The sequence below is a fragment of the Rattus norvegicus genome, chromosome 9 (genome assembly GCF_021556685.1).
Source record: "Rattus norvegicus strain SHRSP/BbbUtx chromosome 9, alternate assembly SHRSP_T2T, whole genome shotgun sequence".
NCBI lineage: Eukaryota > Metazoa > Chordata > Mammalia > Rodentia > Muridae > Rattus > Rattus norvegicus.
In genome coordinates, this window is record NC_141542.1 from 75,392,784 (window position 1) to 75,405,292 (window position 12,509).

Consider the following 12,509-nt stretch of genomic DNA (forward strand, 5'->3'; position numbering starts at 1 on the left):
TTTATCTTTGCTACCAGGATGGATGTCACTGCCATGCTTGGCCGATGGACTTCACAGGACAGAGACTGTTGCTTTGGCGGGGATGACATAGACAGCACAGCTTACGAATGCTTTGCATAAGTCAGCTTGTATTTTGGATGTATTTCTTATACTCTCCTAACCTAAACTAAGCTTCACATAGGTGTGTGTTATAGGAAAAGCACGGTGTGTGCACTGTAGGGCTCAGTGCTGGCCTGGTTTCAGACATGGTCCCACTGGTGGCCTTGGTTTTCACAGGTAACGCTCCCTCATTACGAAGGGTGACGGTGTGGCTGAGTTATCCATCAAATGCTCTCATTCCAAGGACTCAGATGCTGCAGAGCTCTCTCCCTCCTCAGCGGTGGCTCAGCAGGATGTGTGGGGGCTGGGAGGGATGCAGCGTTCCAGAGTAGATGCTCGGGGGACCAGGGGCGCCTTCATAGACTTCCTCTCTTTGCATGGGGTATCCGCTAGCTGGTGTGTGTTCTCAGAATAAAATCCCACTGGCCACCCGGCCAGAGTGCGGCCAAGCTGTTTGGATTATTTGTTTAGCAACTTACGGAGCATTTGAAAGGTATGAGTTTCAGAAGACTTTCACACCCGCTGGCTGATTCTTTTTTTTTTTTTTTTTTTTTTTTTTTTTTTGGTTCTTTTTTTTGGAGCTGGGGACCAAACCCAGGGCCTTGTGCTTCCTAGGCAAGCGCTCTACCACTGAGCTAAATCCCCAACCCCGGCTGATTCTATCTTAAGGACAATCTGTCTCCTCTTGGGTGTTTGCATGCCATTCAACCGTGCCTTTCTCTTCCCTCTAGGAAGCGCTCACTCGTGGATCTCCATGTTGAACTCATGGACAAAGTGTATGCCTGGAACAGTAATGTTCCTTCCAAGGAGAAATACTACCTCAGTCTGCAGCACACTCTGAGGAAGAAACTCATCCTGTCTCACACATGAAAACCCAAAGCCTTCGGAGTTCTCGGTGTAGCATCCAAGGTGGCCTGGAGCTGGCAAGCCTCCTGATTGCCTGGGAGCAATCCAAAGAATCAGGTGCTGCCCTTGAAGGTTCCGGCTGCTTCTGGTTCTGGTGTGAGTCCTGCTTTCCAGTTCCCCTGTGCACAAGCAGAATCCATACACTGCTGCTGCCATGAGCGTCTCACTCCAGCCACCATGCCTTTACCACTCTGACGAACTGAATCCTCCAACACTGTGAGGCACAGCAAACTTCCCCCTTACCTTCCTTAGTCAGATGTTTCGCCACAGTGTGGAGAGCAGACTTAAACCTACTGGTTTTGGAGATTTATATCAAACTATATTAAGTTATTGTATGTGATAGTGTATGGCTCCAGATTTGAACAGTGGCACTGACTGTAATTTGAGACTTACCTAAGTTCATCAGGTAACTGGGTAAATTGTCTCTACGGCTGAAATGTGCATATCTAATCATTTAGTAAGTTATTAGCTCATTAAGTTATTATAAGTACCCATTGCCTTAGCAATGCTGTATCATTGCTCCTGGACTTTCACATTTGCCTCCTATTTCTGTAACTTAGCTCCACATCCATATTCTTTCTCCACAGAAACAAATTCCATCATATATGTTCAACATTCATAGTATAATGCTTTGTAACACACATAGATAGAAAAATAGTTACCCATGAGCACGGGAGAGCTGGCCCTGACTCTCGCCAGCTATGTGATGGTTGGGTGAAGTAGAACTGGCTCTGCCCCTTGAAGGTTGTAGCGCTTAGGAGAGTAGCTCGCTCCTTGCCTGGGCAGCACAGTAGAGCCAGCCCCAAGAGCACAACAGTGAGTGGGAGAGCTCGCCCTGGCTGGCTCGGGAACAGGAGAACAGGTGAGCTGACCAACTCAGATACCATCCAGAGCTTTGAGTTGGCCTACCCTGGCCAGCATCCACGTCATCTGCTGGAGCATGTGAAGGGGCAGGTCCTGCAGAAGCAAAGCTTCATGACACAGGGCAATAATAGGCTATCTGAGAGGAGTACCGGGGAGGGCCAGTACTGAGTGCAGCAGAAGCCAGAGGCCTCCACCAGGCCAGTGATTCACTGTAATGAACATTCGTAAGGAAAGCTGTGCGGACTCATGGGTGTGCTGTGGGACTCACGGTGACACACGGGGGCTTTTATGCACAGAGATGTTTTCATTTTTATTTGTATTTTTTGTTTTCTTTGGCAGGGACAGATTGCTAGAGCAGAGAGTGGGTATGGAGGGCTGGAGAGAAGAGTGGGATTGGGGTGCATGATGAAGAATTCACAAAGAATCAAAAGGGGTTGGGGATTTAGCTCAGTGGTAGAGCGCTTGCCTAGCAACCTCAAGGCCCTGGGTTCAGTCCCCAGCTCCGAAAAGAAGAAAAAAGAAAAAAAAAAAAAGAAAGAAAGAAAAAAAAGAAAGGTGCATCACAAAGAATCAAAAACCTAAAAAGAAAGGAAAAGTGAATAGTTGCATAGTGAAACAGATTAACTTTATTTATAATTTCATAGCTAGCTTTTTTTAAATAACAGGAGCAGTTAGAACTTATTTATTTATTAAATACTTTTGGCATAAGATTTCAATATTCATAGAAAAATCCTGTCATATCAGTACTAGGATAGGCCAAAGGACCACATGCTCTGAGCCAGTCTAGGTGTGTAAACACAAAGGTGTGTGTGTGTGTTTGTGTGAGAGAGGACCGAGAAATTCTATCACATCCAATACAATATAATTTTGTTAGCTGCTATAAAACATGGTTAATTTACTTCTGTGTACTTTCGAGTAACCAAATAATATAGTCTTTATCTGTATTTAAGAATAGTAGTCAAGCCCCACCCCCTGAGGTTTGGGGATCTGTTCCAAAGAGGAGGCAGAAAGACCGTAAGAGTCAGAGGTTGTGGATGACTCCAAGGAGCAGCAGCATCCAGACACAACAGGACCCATGCACAGTGGACGCACAGAGACTCAAACCAGAGTCCCAGCACTGAGAAAGGGGTTAGGAAGTTGTGGCCCATGAGCACATGGGAACCAGGAATGTTCAACACTCAGGTCTGCCTCTTCGAGGGGAGAGACATATGACCTGCTTCTGCCCAGAAGGCAGGAACAATGTGAGTCATAGCTGGTGGTGTCCACACTATCTGTATGGCCAGGCCATGCCGCCTCCCTCAGACTCATGTTTATCTCTGTCAGTCGGCAGTCTGTCCTCCCTGCCACCGTCATGGGGACCACTTTTACCCTGAGCCTGCTTCCTCAGTTAATCCAGGGAACCTGTCTGTGGGGAAGATGTTGCTTGTACTCTACGAGAGTCTCCATATGGCCATCTCTTAGGCTTTGTACACACAGGACTGATTAATCACCACCAGAAACTATTCTGACATTGTGCTGTGCTTAAGTATGCCTAAAATAAACCACCCGGTGTCAGACTCCAAAAGTTTGAACAAAAACTGTCCACTGAGTCTTGTTGAGTCAGATGTCCTTCCTGCCTTTCTTGGACCAACACCCTGTGGTTGAGGTGTTTGCAGAGACCCCCACAGAGAGGGACTTCGACTAAGAAGGCTGGTGCAATAGAGCTGCTGAGAAAGGGAAAGCAGTTTTCTCCGGCAGAGTCTTGCTGGGCACGTCCACTGTGCGCCAGGGTAGGCCCCACGCCCAGGAGGAGTTGGCTAACATAAAATGGACTCTGTATGTGTGTCTTTTTATTGATTTTCTTTTTTTCTTTTTTCTTTTTTGGTTTGTTTGTTTGCTTTGCTTATCAACTTTTTGCTTTTCTGAGGGAGAGAACATGAAGTTGCATGAGTGTGGTGGGGTAGTGCAGGAGGATCTGGGGAAAGCAGGAAGGGAGAAAAGAGCGTCTCACAGGATTGTTTCAAGGATGAAGTGTGAGGCTCTTTACAGCCATTTTTGAGCTGTGCTCCTAATTAATTCCATCATTACTTGTATCATTAGACCACATTATAAAGGGCTGTTTTGGAGGGACTGAATCAAACTTTGAAAAGTCGGTAGGATTGGGTAGGTTGTGAGAGAGAGGTGTAAGCTAAGGAAAGGAGCAGCCGGGAGGTGTACAGTGTGCTTTAGAAACCTTGACTTTTAGCTGGAACGGATGTGCACAGTGATGGGGGATAAGCGGGGAGGTGGATGTGGTCCTGAAGTGGAGAGCTCTGACAGCCCCACTTCTTTTTTTTTTTTTTTTAACATTTGTAAAAACAATTTTAATGAAGTTATCTTACAAAAAGGAGATACCACCCTGACCAGACATCAAATGCTAACACATGGGTATACCCCAGCTTCATACATGTGTTACTTACTTTTGAGCTGTTGACCAGTAGGGTTCCATAAACTTCCAGGTATTACAGGCTGTTTCCAATACTCTTGGTTGATCTCTATAACTTAATGGTAAGCCTCTATTGCTAATATTACCACATATTTGAGTCATATAGCATGTCTCATCAGTACTTGCTAGACAGCCCCACTTCTTTAGCTAGTTGTAAATACCTCTGTAAGGTGTTTCTCCTGACTTTAACAGTGATCTTCTTTGTTCCTTTTGTACACAGAATTATGGTTTTGTTTTTCACTGACTGTGTTTTGTTAAAATATTTTAGACATATTAAAAGATAATTATGTACAAAAGACAATACCTGGTTTGAATAAGAAACTCATATGAATATTCAATATAGTTCTTTAAGCACTGATCTTATATATATTTATTAATTAACATGTGCTGGCATTTAAACACTGGTACCAGGTGTGCTGCTTGAGAGGTGTGGCTTCGCTAGAGGAAGTGTGTCCCTGCGGGCAGGCTTTGAGGTTTCAAAGACTTAATGCCATTCTGTTTGCTTTTTCTGCTTCACCTTTGCTCTTCAAGATATGAGCTCTCCTTTCCTTTGGCTTCCATGCATTTGCTGCACCATCACAGACAATGAGTTTCTGGTACCATGAGTGTGTAAACTGTCTCCTACACCGTAGTTGTGATGTTTTATCACAGCAATAAAAACAAACTAGTACAGCGATGCTATCTTCATTGTTACTTCTTCCCATTTCACAGATGAGGATGATGAGGCATCGTGATGCTTGCCCAGAGTTATCCCACACTAGGGTCTGGACTTCGGCTGTAAAGAGAGTCAGGCCCATGAGACTTGGGTTCCACACGGTATTGTTGCTTGAACAATGTTCATATAGCAAATACTCATTGCTGATACTACATGGACGAGGACCCAAAACCCTTCTCACAGGAAACCAGTCAGAACATTCTAAAGTGGAGTAGGAACGGCAGAGCTGTGGCTGATAGTGCCTCTCTTTTCTGTTTCCTAAGTTTTTATCAGTACCTGTCCAGACATTTGAGGATGTTGCCTCCTGTACTAAAACCCAGGCTCTCCTTCTCCTCTAGGGCAGGGACCCTGTCTTCAGTGCTCCCCTGAGGAGGAACTGGCTATGAGACACCCTCTCCGACTCCCAACTGTTGAACTGTGTACCAGAGATCTCCGGCTGGCCCAGTGGGAGGGTTCAAGCGTAGGGGAGAGGGCAGGAGCAGGGAGAGGGAAGTTCCTCTGGTGTTGCTGCTGCTGCTGCTCTGAGATGCTGCACTGGCTTGCTGAGCCAAGCCAAGCCCACTGACTACACATGGGCTGACCAGGGCTCCAGCTGCATGTGTAGCAGAGGATGGTCTTGTTGGGCACCGATGGGAGGAGAAGCCCTTGGTCCTGCCAAGGCTGGATCCCCAGCGTTGGGGGGAGGCAGGAAGGGAGTGGATGGGGAGGTGAACACCCTTATAGAAGGAGGGGAGGGGGCTTACGTCTGGGAAACTGGGAAAAGGAATAACATTTAAAATGTAAATAAAAAATATCTAATAAAAAGGAAAAAATGTATATGTTAAAAAAAAAAAAAGGAATGGGTCAATTTGCCTTCTTCTACATGCTGACCTCCAGTTGAACCAGCACCATATGTTGGAAAATGCTCTTTTTCCATTGGATGTTTTTAGCTCCTTTGTCAAAGATCAAGTGACCATTGGTGTGTGGGTTCATTTCTGGGTCTTCAGTTCTATTCCATTGATCTACCTGCCTGTCTCTGTACCAATACCATGCAGTTTTGTTTTTTAATCTATTGCTCTGTTATACTGCTTGAGGTCAGGGGTGGTGATTCCCCCAGAAGTTCTTTTGTTGTTGAGAATAGTTTTTTTTCTATCCTGCTTTTTTTTTTGTTATTCCAAATGAATATTGTTGTTGTTGTTTTTTTTTTTTTTCTTTTTTCTTTTTTTTTTTTTTTTTCGGAGCTGAGGACCGAACCCAGGGCCTTGCGCTTGCTAGGCAAGCGCTCTACCACTGAGCTAAACCCCCAACCCCATTCCAAATGAATTTGAAAATTGCTCTTTCTAAATTCTATGAAGAATTGAGTTGGAATTTTGATGGCGATTGCATTGAATCTGTAGATTGCTTTTGGCAAAATGGCCATTTTTACTATTAATCCTGCCAATCCATGAGCATGGGAGATCTTTGCATCTTCTGAGATTTCCATCTTCCTCAATTTATTTCTTCAGAGCCTTGAAGTTCTTGTCATACAAATCTTTCACTTGCTTTGTTAGAGTCATACCAAGGTGTTTTATATTATCTCTGACTATTGTGAAGGGTGTCATTTTCCTAATTTCTTTCTTAGCCTGTTTATTCTGTGAGTAGAGGAAGGCTACTGATTTGTTTGAGTTAAGTTTTTATCCAGCCACTTTGCTGAAGTTGTTTATTGGGTTTAGTAGTTCTCTGGTGGAATTTTTGGAGTCACTTAAGTATACTATTTTATCATCTGCAAATAGTGATATTTTGACTTTTTCCTTTCCAATTTGTATCCCTTTGATCTTTTTTTGTTGTCTAATTGCTCTGGCTAGGACTTCAAGAACTATATTGAATAAGTAGGAAGAGAGTGGACAGCCTTGTCTAGTCCCTGATTTTAGTGGGATTGCTTCACGTTTCTTTCCATTTAGCTTGATGTTGGCTACTGGTTTGCTGTATATGGCTTTTACTATGTTTAGGTATGGGCCTTGAATTCCTATTCTTTCCAGGACTTTTATCATGAAGTGGTATTGAATTTTGTCAAACGCTTTCTCAGCATTTAATGAGATGATCATGCGTTTTTTAGTTCGAGTTTGTTTATATAGTGGATTACATTGATGGATTTCCATTTACTGAACAATCCCTGCATCCCTGGGATGAAGCCTACTTGAATATGATGGATGATCATTTTGATGTGTTCTTGGATTCAGTTTTCAATAATTTTATTGAGTATTTTTGCATTGATATTCATGAGAGAAATTGGTCGGAAGTTCTCTTTCTTTGTAGGGTCTTTGTGTGGTTTATGTATAAGCATAATTGTAGTTCAAAGAAGGAATGGGGTAATTTTCCTTTTGTTTTTTATTTTGTAGAATAGTTTGAAGAGTATTGGTATTAAGTCTTCTTTGAAGGTCTGATAGAATTCTGCATTAAACCCATCTGGTTCTGGGCTTTTTTTGGTTGGGAGACTTTTAATGACTACTTCTATTTCTTTAGGAGTTATGGGATTATTTAGATGGTTTATATGATCTTAATTTAACCTTGGTATCTAATATCTGTATAGAAAATTATCCATTTCCTCCAGATTTTCCAGTTTTGTTGAATATAGGCTTTTGTGGTAAGGTCTGATAATTTTTTTTTAATTTTCTCAATTTCTGTTGTTATGTCTCCCTTTTCATTTCTGATTTTGTTAATTTGGATACTGTCTCTGTGTCCTCTGGTTAGTCTGGCTAAGGGTCTATCTTGTTGATTTTCTCAAAGAACCAGCTCCTGGTTTTCTTGATTCTTTGTATAGTTCTTTTTGTTTCTACTTGGTTGATTTCAGCTCTGAATTTGATTATTTCCTGCCCTTTACTCCTCTTGGGTGTATTTGCTTCTTTTTTTCTTCTAGAGCTTTCAGGTGTGCTGTCAAGCTGTATGGTCTCTCTAGTTTCTTTTTGGAAGCACTCAGAGCTGTGAGTTTTCCTCTTAGCACTGCTTTCATCGTGTCCCATAAATTTGGATATGTTATGCCTTCATTTTCATTAAATTCTAAAAAGTGTTTAATTTTTTTCTTTATTTCTTCCTTGACCAAGTTGTCATTGAGTAGAGTGTTGTTCAGCTTTCATGTATATGTGGACTATCTGTTGTTGTTGCTATTGAAGACCAGCCTTAGTCCATGGTGATCTGATAGGATGTACGGAATTATTTCAATCTTCTTGTATCTGTTGGGGCCTGTTTTGTGACCAATTATATGATCAATTTTGGAGAAGGTACCATGAGGTGCTGAGAAAAATGTATATTCTTTTGTTTTGGATGAAATGTTCTGTAGACATCTGTGAAATGCATTTGGTTCATAACTTCTGTTAGTGTTTCTGTTTAGTTTCTGTTTCCATGATCTGTCAATTGATGAGAGCGAGGTGTTGAAGTCTTCCACTATTATCGTGTATGGTACAATGTATACTTTGAGCTTTAGTAAAGTTTCTTTTATGAATGTAGGCGCCCTTGAATTTGGAGCATAGATATTCAGAATTGAGAATTCATCCTGGTAGATTTTTCCTTTGATGAGTATGAAGTGTCCTTCCTTATCTTTTTTTTATAGCTTTTGGTTGAAAATTGATTTTATTTGATATTAGAATGGCTACACCAAATTGTTTCTTGGGACCATTTGCTTGGAAAATTTTTTTCCAGCCTTTTACTCTGAGATAGTGTCTGTCTTTGTCACTGAGGTGCATTTCCTGTATTCAGCAAAATGCTGGGTCCTGTTTGTGTATGCAGTCTGTTAGTCTATGTCTTTTTATTGGGGAATTGATTCCATTGATGTTAAGAGCCATTAAAGAATAGTGATTGCATTTCCCGTTACTTTTGTTGTTAGAGTTGGATTTATATTTGTGTGGCTCTCTTCTTTTGGGTTTGTTGCAAGAAGATTACTTTCTTGCTTTTTCTAGAGTGTAGTTTTCCTCCTTGTATTGGAGTTTTCCATCCTTTGTAGGGCTAGATTTATGTAAATATATTGGGTAGATTTGGTTTTGTCATGGAATATTTTGGTTTCTGCATCTATGGTAATTGAGAGTTTTGCTGGATATCGTAGCCTGGGCTGGCATTTGTGTCCTCTTAGTGTCTGTGTGACATCTGCCCAGGATCTTCTGGCTTTCATAGTCTCTGGTGAGAAGTCTGGTGTGATTCTGATAGGTTTGCCTTCATATGTTACTTGACCTTTTCCCCTTTCTTTCTTTGTTTTGTGCATTTGATGTTTTGACTATTATGTGATGGGAGGAATTTCTTTTCTGATCCAATCTATTTGGAGTTCTGTAGGCTTCTTGTATGTTCATGGGCATCTCTTTCTTTAGGTCAGGGAAGTTTTCTTCTACAATATTGTTGAAGGTATTTACTGGCCCTGTAATTTGGGAATCTTCACTTTCTTCTATACCTATTATCCTTAGGTTTGGACTTCTCATTGTGTCCTGGATTTCCTGGATATTTTGGGTTAAGAACTTTTTGCTTTTTGCGTTTTCTTTGATGGCTGTGTCAATGTTTTCTATGGTATCTTCTTCTCCTGAGATTCTCTCTTCAATCTTTTTTTTCCCCCAGAGCTGAGGACTGAACCCAGGGCCTTGCGCTTGCTAGACAAGCGCTCTACCACTGAGCTAAATCACCAATCCCTCAGTCTTTTGTATTCTATTTGTGATGCTTGCATCTATGACTCCTGATATCTTTCCTAGGTTTTCTATCTCCAGGGTTGTCTCTCTTTGTGATTTCTTTATCATTTCTATTTCCATTTTTACATCCTGGATTGCTTTGTTCAATTCCTTCACCTCTTTGGTTGCGTTTTCCTGTAACTCTTTAAGGGATTTTTGTGTTTCCTCTTTAAGGACTTCTACTTGTTTACCGTGTTCTCCTGTATTCCTTTAAGGGAGTTATTTATGTCCTTCTTAAAGTCCTCTATCATCATCATGAGATGTGATTTTGAATCCAAATCTTGCTTTTTCAGGTGTGTTGGTGTATCCAGGACTTGCTGTGGTGGGAGAACTGGGTTCTGGCGATGCCAAGTAGTCTTGTTTTCTGTTGTTTAGGTTCCTGTGCTTGCCTCTTTTCATCTGGTTATCTCTGATGTTAGTTGGTTTTGCTGTCTTTGACTGGAGCCTGTCCCTCCAGTGTGTCTGTGAGCCTGTGATCTTAGGAATGAGAATTCTCCTGGGAGATCAGCTCTCTCTGGGCAGGTTTTGGGTCCAGAGGGCTGTGAACAGCCTTCGCTCTGGGTGCAGATGGAGACAGGAAGGATCCTGTCCTAGGCTGCTCCATGGTTCCTGTGTCCTGTGTGCTCCTGGCGGGTCCCTCTTTGGATAGTTAGTGGAGCAAAAGTGGGATCTTACCTGTGGGCTTAGGAGTGAGAGTGCTCCTGGGAGACCAGTTCTCTGCAGGCAGGATTTGGGTCTGGAGGGCTGTGGGACAGCCTTAGCTCTGGGTGCAGATGGAGACTGGAAGGATCTCGTTCTCCTATTCTAATGATTGTACATTGTTTCCAATTTTTGGCTACCATGTGTTGTATAAGAAATAATGTGGTTTTGTCTATATAATTATTCCCAAAGAAAAAATACTGAAGAGGGAATTGATCAGTCTAGGGATGTAAAACTAAACCTAGGAAAGATGCCAGGTGTGGTGGCTCCTGTCTGTAATCCTAGCTCTTGGAAGTGAAAGCAACAGGAGTGGGAGTTCAAGGTTATCCTCAGTTACAGAGCAAATTCCAGACCAACCTGAGCTGCACAAAACCCGCCTCAAACATGAGATTACATGCCTGTAATCCCAGCTCTGGGAGAAGCAGAGTCAGGAAGATTATGAGTCCAGCACCAGCCTGGACTACAAAATGTGATCTTGCTTCAGAAAAAATACTCAATAAAATTATTTGAAAATTCAACAACACATTAATAAGATCACATGCTATGATCAAGTCTCCTTCCAGAAATGGCAAGATGGTTCAACACATGTAGACCACTCGGTCTAATATAGTACATAGCTAGACTCAAGGACAAAAATCATACAATCAACTTGAAAGATGCAGAAAAGGCATTTTAAAAAAGTCATTTCTTCTTGGTAGAAGAGCTGATGAAATTTAGGAACAGAAAGATTATACCTCAACATGAAAGCTATGTGCCACAAACTGATAGCTGACATCATCCTGAGCGGGGGAAGTGAGTGCATGTCCTCTAAGAGTGAGGTAAGGGTGTTGCCCTCTCTCCATCCTTATTAATATCCCATAGGTTACTTCCAATCTCAACTAGAGCAACAAGACACGGGAAAGAAATGAAATGCATTTTTTTAAGGAAAGATGGAGGAAAGTATTCCCATTTGTAGAAGTGAGCTTTCAGCTTTATATATTTTAATTAAAATATTATTATATCATTACCTCCCTTGTCTTTCCTCAGTTCCTAAAATATCTTTAAACTTGTGTAGCCAACTTTTCTCTGCATCCCACAAACGTGCATTATCTTTATTCCGAGGGCCTTTTCCATGTGGTCAGTCAGCTCCAGAAAGGCAGCGTTCGGTAAGTTCAGGAGCATGCCTGGGTCGGCCTCTGTTTCCATAGAGACCTCATCTCCTAATGTAATTGTCTCACGACTGTGCTTTAAATTGCACTTTGAATACCCAGGTCTCATCTGTTTATTCCATAACAGCCAAAAATGCTTTCAGTGATTCCGATGCTGCCAAAAACTGACTATGAATGCTTATTGGAAGCTCCACGGTGTCCAGGAAACAGACGCTGGTGCTGTGTCTTAGTTAGGGCTATTAATGGCGAAACACCATGATCAGAAGCAGCTTGGGGGTGAAAGGGTTTGTTTGACTTACAAATCCTGAGCCACAAGTCAAACTGGGTGAGAAGCTGGAGGCAGGAGCTGAAGCAGAGGCCATGAGGGGTGCTGTTTACCAGTGTGGTCTCATGGCTTGCTCAGCCTGCTTTCTTTACTTTCTTCTGTTTCTAAAGAGTTATTTGTTTTTATGTTCATTGATGTTTCGTCTGCCTGCATGTATGTGAGGGTGCCAGATCTTCTGGAGCTGAAGTTTCAGACAGTTGTGAGCTGCCATGGGAACTGAACCAGGGTCCTCTGGAAGAACAACCAGTGCTCTTAACCACCAGCCATCTCTCCAGCCCCAACCTGCTTTCTTTTACCACCCAGAACCACCAGCCTATGGCACCGCCCTACAATAGGGTGGGCCACCGTCCTATATCACTAATTAAGAAAATGTCCTACATGCCTTACACGCCTGCCTACAGCCCAATCCTTTGTTTGTTTGTTTGTTTGATTGATTGATTGATTGAGTCTCCAAGTCAGGGTTTCTCTGTGTAGCCCTGGCCATCCTGTAACTCAGTCTTGTAGACCAGGCTGACTTCGAACTCAGAGATCCATTTACCTCTCTCCACTATGATTAAAGACATAAGCCACTGTTGTGTTCGTTTCTCGAGCATCCATAGACCAACAAGAGTCAACTGCAATGCAGTGT

At 42.4% G+C, this 12,509-nt stretch overlaps 1 protein-coding gene across 50 annotated transcripts in view; it reads left to right on the top strand.

The window, feature by feature from the left end:
• Cflar (CASP8 and FADD-like apoptosis regulator) overlaps positions 1-12,509 on the top strand; it is a 70,818-nt gene that overhangs the window by 45,730 nt on the left and 12,579 nt on the right. For 23 of the 50 annotated variants that reach the window (XR_015628414.1, XR_015628420.1, XR_015628421.1 and 20 more), the window contains one exon: positions 831-1,099. Coding sequence is in view for 3 of the 50 variants with exons in the window: in NM_001033864.5 (NP_001029036.1) it covers positions 831-969 (139 nt within the window). In the remaining 47 variants the exon portion in view is untranslated. 50 annotated transcript variants of the gene reach the window in all.